This window comes from Mandrillus leucophaeus, unplaced genomic scaffold (assembly GCF_000951045.1).
Source record: "Mandrillus leucophaeus isolate KB7577 unplaced genomic scaffold, Mleu.le_1.0 Scaffold100, whole genome shotgun sequence".
Taxonomy (NCBI): domain Eukaryota; kingdom Metazoa; phylum Chordata; class Mammalia; order Primates; family Cercopithecidae; genus Mandrillus; species Mandrillus leucophaeus.
Window position 1 is genome coordinate 5,737,275 of NW_012098099.1, and position 11,523 is coordinate 5,748,797.

General features: G+C 42.6%; 1 protein-coding gene across 5 annotated transcripts in view; it reads right to left on the minus strand.

The window, feature by feature from the left end:
* NPSR1 (neuropeptide S receptor 1) overlaps positions 1-8,706 on the minus strand; it is a 284,313-nt gene extending 275,607 nt beyond the window's left edge. For 2 of the 5 annotated variants that reach the window (XM_011973102.1, XM_011973119.1), the window contains exon 1: positions 8,386-8,706. In XM_011973102.1, coding sequence (XP_011828492.1) covers positions 8,386-8,532 — 147 coding nt within the window. In that variant the 5' untranslated portion in view covers positions 8,533-8,706. The remainder of the gene's footprint in view (positions 1-8,385) is intronic. The other 3 variants (XM_011973089.1, XM_011973094.1, XM_011973111.1) reach the window with 2 other exon arrangements.
* Between the last annotated feature and the right edge of the window lie 2,817 nt (positions 8,707-11,523).

An 11,523-nucleotide genomic window follows, 5' to 3' on the forward strand; every position in this document is an offset into this window, starting at 1 on the left:
ATGGGCAGAGCCAGCCTCTGTACCCTCCAAATGTGTAATAATGCAATGTCTGCTTGACTCTCTGTGGACCACGTTTTGAGATCTTGGCTTCAAGACTGTCAATGTCATATTATACTTAGTATTTATATCTATTAGGAAAGTATTCAGCTTAGCAGTGGCTTAAACAAAGATTTAATTTTTTTTCATATAATAAGAAATCTGAAGATATGTTACTGCTGAACTCAATTCACTAAGATTCCCTTGGCTTCTTTTTCCTGTGGTCACAAAATGGCTGCTGTGGCTCTATGCCCTGGGTCTGAATTCAAGTCGGGGGGACGTCAGAATGCCAGCCATATCTTTCTACTTTCATCAGAAAAGGAAAAACCTTTATTAGAAATCTCAGAGACTTCCAATTAAGCTTCCCAAACTGTGCTACCTTTAACTGCAAGGGAGACTAGGAGAGTGAGTACTTAGCTGGGACAGTGAGAAGGAGGTTGAAACTAAGTATTGTTTCAACCAAATGGCATCCTGGGTTACAGAAACCTGTTCTCTTTCCCTGTCCCTCCTCCAGGCTCGTGTAGTGCCTCTACTCACCAATCCTATTGATGTTTCCCAAAATCCGATAGTATCATCATTATTCCTCGTCACTACTAAATAATACATAACATGGCTTACTATGATGTCACGAATCCCTCCCAAATTATGACGCCTATAAATTCAACCCAAATGGTTGGTGAAAAAGGATTAAGACTGTATCTACCCAAATTCATTCACATGAACTTACTGAGATATTAGCAGTAAACTTGTTTTACAGATTATTTCTTGATATACTCTTTCATTCAACAAAATATTTATTGACCTTGTATCTGCTATGTGTCAGTCACGGTACTAGGGATAGTAGGATCTAAAGGTGTCCCTAAATAACTGACATCTCGTCTGCATGTGTGTGGGCATGTGTGTCTGTCGTTGTGTATTTGTATGTGTCCTTGTGTATGTGCTCATGGCTGTGTGTGTATGCGTGCGTGCATGTGTGTGTATGTAGGTGAACATACATGTCAAGAGAGGAACCGTGTTGCACAGAGATTCTAAGTGCTTTGGGAGCACAAGGGTAGTGATGTGATGATGCTGGTCTACTGAATGATTCTGAAGCCTTCCCAGAAGAGGAGGCAACTGAGCTTAGAGTGATATCAGAAGAAAAAGGTATGAGAAAGGCATTTCCAGAAAAGGGAAACAGGACCTTGGTTCCTCAGACTATGGTAAGACATTCAATACAACGCGGTCCAGGATGTGAAGAAAGGAGTAGAGAAGGTGATTGGGTCAGTGAAAGGCCAGTAGGCCAGGCCCAAGGATTTGGGTTTTATCTACCAGAGGTAAGGATCAAATCTTTAAAGCCATGCATTATACCCCCGACCCTGGGGGCATTTCTCTTGCCCATCAAGGTAACTAATTCTTGCCAATGGAACTCAGTCAAAGTCATGTGTCATTTCAGACCAAAGCCAACAAGACAAAGTTTGCCATCTCCCCTGGAAGCCACTTGTTCTAGAAGGTGTAGCTACAAGTTGACTTGTTTGCTACTGTGATGTGAGGGAACAATAAACCTCTGGTGTGTTAAACCACAGAGATTCAGGGTTCGGTTTCTACTATTTCAGAGCTTAACCTATCCAGACCAAAATCAGCTCAGAATCCTTTTTCTTTTCTTTCTTGTTTTATTTTTACCTTATCTTAACTTTTAGGAAGTTTACACCTTTAACTTCTCTCAGACTTTAGTTTCATATCTGCTCAAATAAAAAGAATGCTATTTTAAATCCCCCTAGAGTTGATGGGTGGTTCAAAGGTGATACTGTGAAATCATATTGCAAACTGTAAAGTGCTGACATTAGCAATAGATCTATCATTTTTAGGCAGCCATCAATATTGCCTAAGTGAGAAAACAAGAACCCTGATTATTCCTTACAACTTCCTCATGACCTTGGGTGATTTTGCCATCTGTGGCCTGGAAAATCTTTATACCAGAGAAGAAGCCATTTCTTTCTTTCTCCAGATAGGGCATAATTTGCTGTTTCTGCAAATAGCCTTTCATGTAGTGGGCCATTAAGTTTGCTTAGATAATAGCTAGACATAATATCAGGATGACAAAGTAAGAAATAGAATTTTTCCCTCTGTATCTTATTCTACATTTTCATGGCCTCTCTTTTCTTTTCTTTTCTTTCTTTTTTTTTTTTTAAAGAAAAGAAACAGCTTAATTCACCACCATTGTTTGAGGACCACCTGCATATCAAAACTGTCCTGAAGTGCTTCTACCTGCAGTGGTGTCTCTCAGTTAAAACTTCTTCCTTACAGATAATGCTGCCTCCTCACCTCTCAGTAGTTGTCTTGAGAAAAGAGTGGAATGACGAACTCCTGGAACTCTAATTATGAATAATGAACACTACTGGGGGCCACTTGCTGTTCTTTAAGGCTATACAAGCATTCTCTCCCATTCACAACAACTCTCTACAGCACATGCAATTATTAGCTTTATTTGTTGGATGAGGAAACTGAGACACCGGTGGAAGGAAAGTGTCCAAAGTCACTCCGCTAGATGGTGTGGCACTGGGATTTGACCCCAGAAGTCTGGCTCTAAAGCCTGCTCTCTGAACCACACTGCCTCACTGAAATGCTGGAGAAAGCTCAAAAGCCTGAGTTTACTTGGGAGGTTTAGAGGTCCAGAGAGAAGCTCAGTTTACTTAAGAAAAATAGGGTTAGATTTCTTATCTACCTGAGTGCATGGCTTGAAACATTCTTACTTCATCAACAGGAAATTATTTCAAGGATGGCAGAATGGCATTGTGAAGCATGAATGGATGTGCTTCTTTCCACTTCTTTGATACACTGTCCCCCAGCTCAGGCAGCCCCACTGCCCTCAGAGTGCACTCTTGACTCCATCAGTGCAGACAGAGAGAAACAAGTCAGCACTGGGCTTTCAAAATACCTCATTGAGGATATCTTAAACAGCTGGAAGAGAAAGGGGTTTTTCTGTTGCAAGAGGGTGTGACTTTTGAGCATTCAGAACAGAGAGCCTGGAATAATAATTTTGGAGGAACACTGTGTCGTCAATTTCCCCATGACACGGGGGTCGCTCAGGGTGATGGAAGGATTTGATGGTGCAGTAGTGGTGTCAGATGCCAGGGGAGACGTGAGGCAACTGAGACAATGACAAAAGGGTATTGGATTGTCCTCCTCCAAGGGTTAGCAGGAAAAAGGGGAGGAAGAGAGAACATTTGCTACATTTGGGGAGCACAGGATTGGAAGGGTGCTGAGGTCCACTTACTGTGTAGGGACCAGGGAAGGACAGTCTCCCAGACCTTCCTATCTATCAGGAGGTGGAAGTTGTACAGTGTAGGTGGCTATGTGGGATGAGAGAGGGCCAGAGACACTCCATTGTGTTTTCTGCAGCCCAAAGTTGGGAGCAGTCAAACTTTCTATTTCTAGGAAGGAGGCAGAAATTATAGCCGAGATTGAGAGACAGGGATTCAAGCACCCTGTACCAGGAGATAATGTGGCCAAGGGACATTACCCCAGAAAGCAGTGTGGGCCTGACACAGGTCGGATGGGAACCCAGATGAAAGTCCAGAATGAGGATGACCACATCTGAGGGACAGACAGGTCTTGCTTCAACTGATGCCAACTTGCTCAGATCCCTCACTAGATCAGACTCCCTTCACCTTCCATCCCTTACCACCCCCCACCCCCCTACCCCCCCCCACACACACACACAGAGAGAGAGAGAGAGAGAGAGAGAGAGAGAGAGAGAGAAATGCACTACAGAAGCACTGCCCCTGGAGTTAGATATCTTCCCGAAGCCAGAAAATGTGAAAACTCTTCCTGGGCTGAAAAGCTCTGCAATGACTGGGTTTATTCTGAATTAGCTAAGATTATGCTTCCTGCCATCAGATGTATTAGTAACACAAAGAGAAATTTAGCCGAGGAAGATTTCCTTTTCAAATACTAGCCTCTATAGTTTGGAAATTGCGTGCCATCCTTAGCCTTTCTCATTTGCGTGAAGTGAAATTGGACACACTGCATGGTAGAGTTTACCCCGGGTCAGGGATTAGAAAGCAGAGCGCTAGATCTGGGTAGCAGAACTGGCTGGAAGGAATAATGTATTTAATAATGATTTAACTGAGCAAAACTAGTAGTAGTTCCCTTAGGAGCAGCCACAGTATTCAACTGTAGAAACTCAAATTGAACATACTGAGCGAGACTAATTAGAAAATAATAAAAAATGCATGATGTAAATGTAAGATCCCTGGTTACAAATTGCAGGAGATACATTTGGGGGTTGGAACATGAGGAATTCTGGATTCCAGGAAGGACATCACTGACACTGTCCTGGGACCAGGGCAGGAAGGGAGAACAGCAAGCCCTGGAAAGTTGTGAGCTGTTGAGGTGACAGTCACAGGTAAAAATGCCAGTACTTGATAGGTAGAAGAAGGTCTTAGAAATGAGTTATGAACCGAAATGTAGTGAAAACAAGCATGGTCTACTTAAGCTTCTTAATTTGAGCTCCCTTGCAAAAGCATAGTGTGAGATAATGCGTTGAGGTGAAATTTGCTTTTGTTATATTAATGGAGGAAGAGTGTGTTAAGAAAATTAACAGTAAGGCAGTGTGGCAGGGAGGGTGTACAAACAAAGGGAACAAACTGTGTCCAATCACCCTCAAGCACTTAGAAGCAACCATTTACATATAAACGATAGTTAGACTAATCGCGTATCACTTGTAACTATCCACTGAAGGAGGCGCAATAAAAGATTGTTGTTAAGTGATATTTAGCAGTCTTAGTTCATATTTCTCCACTCACCTATGAGTAATAAAACTAAGTTTCATTTACATTATTTTATAATTTAGGTAATTCATTAATTGAGACAGGTCTCCCTCCCAGTTACTTCTAATTAGGTTTCTCATTAAGTATCAGAGATTCAGGAAACATTGCTGGTGAATTCACCAGCAAAATTAAGGGCTTTCTGTGTGAAAAGTTTTGTATTTGTTTTGCATTTGGACAGCCTTATATGCAGATACCTCATTTATTTTCTGATGAGCTAGTTCCCATTTCCCCTTGAAAACTTCTGGTAGATTCTTGAAGCGCATATAATTCCTTAATGCCAAGAACTAGGTCTTGAAGAGGTGAGCTGGATGTGATCTTAAAAGTACACAAAACTGGAAACTGTGAAGGGACCCAGCATCTGAGCTGAGAATCCTGAACCCAAGACCATGTAGGGTTAGTTACACAAGGCCCATGGTAGAAGATGGGATGGGTGAACCCACCCCAGACCTCCCTGCTCATTTCCAAGAGCCTCACATGCTTAGGAAGGTGGAGCAGGTTAGAGTGGTGGGAGCAGAAGCTAGAATTCAAGGGTGGAGGTCGGGGGAAGGAACAGACTCTAAGCCTGTGAAGGAAGTGCCAGTAAGATCTAGACGGGGTGTTTTGTCTCCTCCCGAAAGAGCTTTGGGGTTCAGAGGATAAGAACTAGAATGTTCTTAGTTTCCCAGAAACTAAGTCAGAAGCCCAGGTAAGTGGACTGAGCAAGACAGCTGAGACTAGGTAAGGCTGCCATGCGGTAGAGATGGATTCCCCAGGGCTGGACCAGATACTTGGTACCAGCTTATGGTGCCTCAGCTAATTCCGTACCCCACCCACTGGAATCTAGAACTGATCTTGGCCTCATTGGCTTAGAAATGGATTAGAGACAAGCTGAACATGCTTGCAGAAAGGGACCTGGGTGAGTATAGAGACCAGGCAGGGTAGGGGCTGATGGGTGGAAACTTGGTTAATGAGAGCCCCCACCCACCTCTGTCATAGGGAATACATGCTTTCTGTTGCTTATTTGACAAAATGTTGATAATTGGAAGAAAAAAACGTATCACAATTTGTTTATACAGTCAATGTTTATTGAGTATGACCAGCATAATGGTAGGTCCTGGGAGAAAATATGAAACAAATATAAGCCATTCCTTTTACTCAAGAAGCTTGAGGACTGTAACACATTCACCCAACACATATGGAAACAGCAGTTTAAGACAGAGCTGCATTAAGTGGCAAGAAGAGAGGTACAGTCCGTGACACTAATGAAGCTCGGGGAGGGATGAGTCACAGAGGGCTTCATGGAGGAAGCAACCCAAGCTGAGCTTTATAGAGTGGGTAAAATTGTGATAAACAGATGAAGATGGAAGGCAGGTCTGGATGGAAAGATACACCATGGATTGTGAGAATTAAATGAGATACTTCACAGAGGTCACTTGCTAAGTGAGTCTTGCTATGACTCTTGCACCAAGAATACCCAAAGTAAATGAGATGTATGGTTGTTGCTGTTATTTCTGTGACATTTACTGCTGTTGCTGTTTTTATTTTTATGCTATTTTTTACTGCTTTTGATAAAGGCAATGGGGATTAAAGGGATACATTTGGGAGACAGTAAAGGGGGCACGGTTTTGAATTTCTTCTCTAGTATGTCAGATAAAATGAATCGCAGTGAACAAAGGCTTGCATCAGAACTATTTCTGTGTCAACAATGCATTAAAATTGCTTGTGGTCAAAGGGGATCATAGAAAAAAAGTTACACTAGGAAATGTAAGCTAAGTTCTCACAAATAACACCACTGATCACTGTTTAACTAAAAACCACAGGGTTTTAGTCAATACACGTATCTCTGTAATAATGAATCTGAGCACTCTAAGCTCCTGGCCAGACATAATTCCTCTCTTTCTGCTTTTCTCCTTGTCCAGTGGTCCAGCCGTTTTGCTGCAAACATGTCAATAGGAATCAACTAGAGATGCTGTGATTCTCTTTAGCGTCTGGCGATGATGTTGCTAGGATAGAGAGGACAAACACTCAGAGAGAGCAGGGTGGGATTTGTTTCTTCGCATATTCCAAATATCCCTGTAGGTGCTGTATTCAAAAAATGGCAAATGAGATTTCAGCTGAGATTGATTCTTGCCTGAGTCTCAGAATAACCACCTTATTGCTGATTACTATTCCCTTTGCCATGGAGGACCTCTCTTCATTCTACTTGCTGTCATATTCTGAGAATATCAAAGAGGCTGCACAGGCAGCAATACTAAGTGGAGTCCTGTGCTTCCTGGGTGCACAAAGCCTGCCAAGATAGACTCTCTGGGTCTGCAGGCTGATTTCATAAAGGGGATTATTCAGTCAACATTAAGTAGCAACAAACTCTAATTTTACTTTCCCTGCTACATCGTGGAGCTGTGCAGCTGAGCCGTGTATGTGCTTGCATTAGGAGGTGATTTGGAGACCAGGGTTTCGCTGAAGCCAGTGGAGGAGTGGTTTGATCAGGCTCTGCTTTGCTGCATAGTCATTAGGGCCCTGGAAGTTTAAGTCTGACTCCTGGGACAGCACCCTGCTGAAAGTTTTATTCTGAATACTTGCAAAAGAAATGAACTTCCAGTAGGGAGGTGGATATTACAGTAATGTTACCTCATTGTGTAAGAACCAAATCATTTCAAGAACATACAGAGGAGTAACAACAACAGCAAAACCCAACAAAGCAACAACTAGAATCTTTTTGAAGTATTTTTTCCTTTGGTGGAAAGGACCAGTTTGAGACCTGTGAATGATTGCAATGACTAAACATATTGTTAGGCAGGGTGTGAAATAACCTGACAAGCCAGCATTCTGAGGCAAGAAACAGGAAACTGTTGTTTTCCCAAATGTGTGGTTCATTTCTGTCCACAAGATCTTGTTGCGGAATAAGAAACAATACAGGATTAGCTTAATGAAGATCCTTCCTCAGTGTGGCCCTTGGATACTTTGAAGGTGAAACTCACCAAACTCTCTGTCTTTCATTTGTTCTAGGAGGGAATTTGTTGCAAATGGTGGCATCATCAACTACCCTCAAAGAAATCTATTTCTCAGTATGTTTAATGAAAAGGGATCATCAAAGAAAGTGTCATCCTTCCTGACTTATTCAATGCTGTTTCTCATCACATCAGTCACTGTCCTGGTGATTGTGAGCTTTCCACACCTCTGGTGTTGCTAGCAAAAAACTCATAGCTGTAACCCCTACTAGAAACAGACATTTCAAGTACTGCTATAGGATTAATTAAAAGTGCTTTCACCTTAGGAAAAGGGGAAAGTAAAAATCATCCACTCATAAATGTTACTCATGATTCACTCATTTCCAGCAGCATCAGAAAGAAAAACGCCACCTGTATTCCTAAGAAACTACAGTCTAGGTCTCTGCACACTAAAGCTTGTTGCTTTAGCACTTCGGACTTTTAAAAATCCTTTTTAGTAAAGAAAATAAACAACACTCATTCACAATACTGGCTATGATCCTTTAATTGACACTCTTAAGTTCCACCAGTCTCATTATTATGTCAGTGTGCAGAGTCGCAGGCAGGAAACTTACCTTAAAGGAGTAGTAGAAGGAGCCCCATTCCTTTCCTTCCACCACTTCAGTAAAAGTCACTGTTTCAGTGCAAGCCACTGGGGAAGAATCCAGCATCTGCCCGGTCCCATTGGAATCGAAGCTGCCCTCTGTGAAGTTGGCTGGCATGGCTCAGGCGGGGTTGAGCCTCGCGGTCCCTGCTCCTGCAGCTGAGTGAGGGAGTCCAGCTCGCCTCCTGAGAGCTGGGCAGCAGCTGCAGCTCTGCTGAACAGAGGCACAGAGCCCTCCCTGAGCCCACCTCACTGAAGAGCTCTGCCTGATGACAGGGAGGATCTACGTGCTGCTCTCTCCTTGGCAATTACCACCAGCACAGCACAACCCTCATCACCCCACAGTCCCACCTAGGGCCAGGGCCCCACCCCAAGAGCAAGGGGGAGCTCCCCATAGCCATCAACATGGCTCCCTGGATGGGACCCCTGTTCTGTTGTGCTTTTTGTTACTTCCACAGTGGACCCCCACTTCTGCTCCAGCTTCAACAATACAGGAATTTGGACTAATCAGTAGGTACATGGATTCAGGTCATGTTTCCACTTCTGAAATCAAATTATAATTATACATTTGTTTCAGCTGAGGTTGCTTTCTGACTTAAAGCCTCACCTTGCCATCTACTCTGTCGTGTGCTCTTATTTCTGTAAGCGTAGGCAAATAGTAAGTACATTTGTGTTTCACACCCGTAGTTCTATCTAGGTGTTCACAAGGCAGCTCTCTGAAAAACACGAGGTCTGTGTTTGTTAATAAGCCACAACACCTTGTGATATGACTGGGAGCGGCCTGGTGAAGATTCTTAGTGCCTTCAGTATATTCACCTCAGTTTCTACCTAGGACTAATACTCAGGGCGAGGGTAGAAAGGAGGTAATGCAGCATCCCGGGCTCCACAGACAGGGCTAGGCAAGAATATTAAGAGCTGCTCCTGTTTCACGAAAAACCCACAAAGTACTTTACATGTTCTTTCATTCAGTTTCCCAAACAACCTTGTGAGATAGGCAAGGACGGTAGCTTTATGTTCTCCTTTATGCTAGCAGAGAGTGGCTCCAATAGGTGAAATGACTTGCTCAAGATCCCACAGCTGCTGATGTAAATGAGCTGATAACCCATCTCCACCACTTCCTAGACAGTGGTGCTTTTACTGAGATTGGTTTGCATCAAATCTCAAATATCTATGGGGCATGAAGGTAACATGAATGAGGGTAGCAGGCTGGGTGTAAAACAATAGGAACTAAGCTGCTTATATGGCAACCAAGCATGATACCTGATTCCTCACGCTGAAAACACTCTGTGAACCAAACAGGTCCAGCCACTGGTGTATGACACCGGGAATAAGAGGTAGCGGCTTTAGTGGCCACCACTAAAGAACATGGCCCCCCTGAGATCTCCTGGGAAAGCTTTATTATAAACCATCCAGCCCCAAGGAGGGCACAGTGCTCTAACGATGAGAAGCCATTAAGTCTATAATGAAGGGCAGCAAACAGAAGTGAGTTGTGCAGAAAACTGGATAAGCTGTGAGCTCTTAAGGAAAGCGTCAAAACAGGACAACAACTCAATAGCAAAACAGGCGCAGCATATTCCAACTAACAAATAAGCATGAAAATAGGCTCGACCATATTAACTATTAAGGAAAATAACTCAAAACAGTAAGAATTTTTACCTATTAGCATAGTGAAAGCTAGTGTGTGGCTATCCCCAAGTGCTGACAAGATTAAAGGGAAATGGGTGTACATCTTTACTTCTGGTGTGAGTTAGTGGACGTGGTAATTTTGAAGAGCAATTCATCAGTATTTAGTGAAGCTGGAATTACATATCCTCTAATGCATTGTTCCATTTCTAGATGCTAATAATTTTTCATCTGTATCTGAGTTACTTACATGTGCTCAATTCACAGAAATTCTTTGCACTACATACTTAAAATGTATGAATTTTTCTGTAGGTATGCTTTACTTCAAGAAAATGTTTATAAGACAAAAATCTGTGAGGAACTCCTGGGAGAAGGTAGAAGCTGGTTAGGTCACAGCGTGGTAGGGGCAGAGTGAGAGAAAATGGCAAATGCCATGGACAGAGAATAGGTGGGGAGAGAGCACTTTCTGGTTGTTTTCTTTTCTCTCCATTCATGATCCAGGTAGATCATTGTTTAACCTGTGGCCACCCAACAGAAACATTTATGAATCTGTACAAGCAGACATGCAAAACGATGACTTTGCAACTTATGAAATAAATGTATCAGAAGCAACCTAAATATTCATGATGTCAAAATCAATGAATCATCCCAAACTGGAAACCACCCAAATGTTCATCAACTGAATGAATACATTTTCATGTAGTCACACAATGAAATACTATATAGCAATGAGAAAATGATCTGCAGCCAAAAATAATATAAATGGAACTTACAAACATAGTATTAGGCAAAATAATAAATATGCTTGTTTTCTTTCTTTTTTTTTCTTTTTTTTTTTTTTTGAGATGGTGTCTCACTCTGTCGCGCAGGGTGGAGTGCAGTGGCGCGATCTCAGCTCACTGCAAACTCTGCTTCCCAGGTTCACGCCATTCTCCTGCCTCAGCCTCCTGGGTAGCTGGGACTCTGTTTTTTTTGTATTCTTAGTAGAGATGGGGTTTTGCCATGTTAGCCAGGATGGTCTCCATCTCCTGACCTCATGATACACCCACCTCGGCCTCCGAGTGTGCTGGGATTACAAGTGTGAGCCACTATGCCCGGCCCTTTCATTTCATGAAGTATAACTATGCTTGTATATAACACAATGGAATACTGTACCGTAGTTAAAAGAAAGTTGCGGACAAGAAGACAAACTAACATGGTATAATGATTAACTGTTTGTTTCAGCTTGACTGGGCCATGGAGTGCCCAAATAGTTAAATATTATTCTGGGTGTGTCTGTGAGGGTGGCTCTGGATGAGATTAGCATTTGAATTGGCAGACTGAGTAAAGCAGATTGCCCTCCCTAATGTGAATGGCTCTCATCCGTTCAATTAAAGGCCTGAATAAAATAAATAGGCTAATTCTGTGAAAAAGGGGCAACTCCTCCTGCCTGACTACTATGAGCTGGGACATTGTTTTTTTTCTGGCTTTTGGACTTGAACTGAAA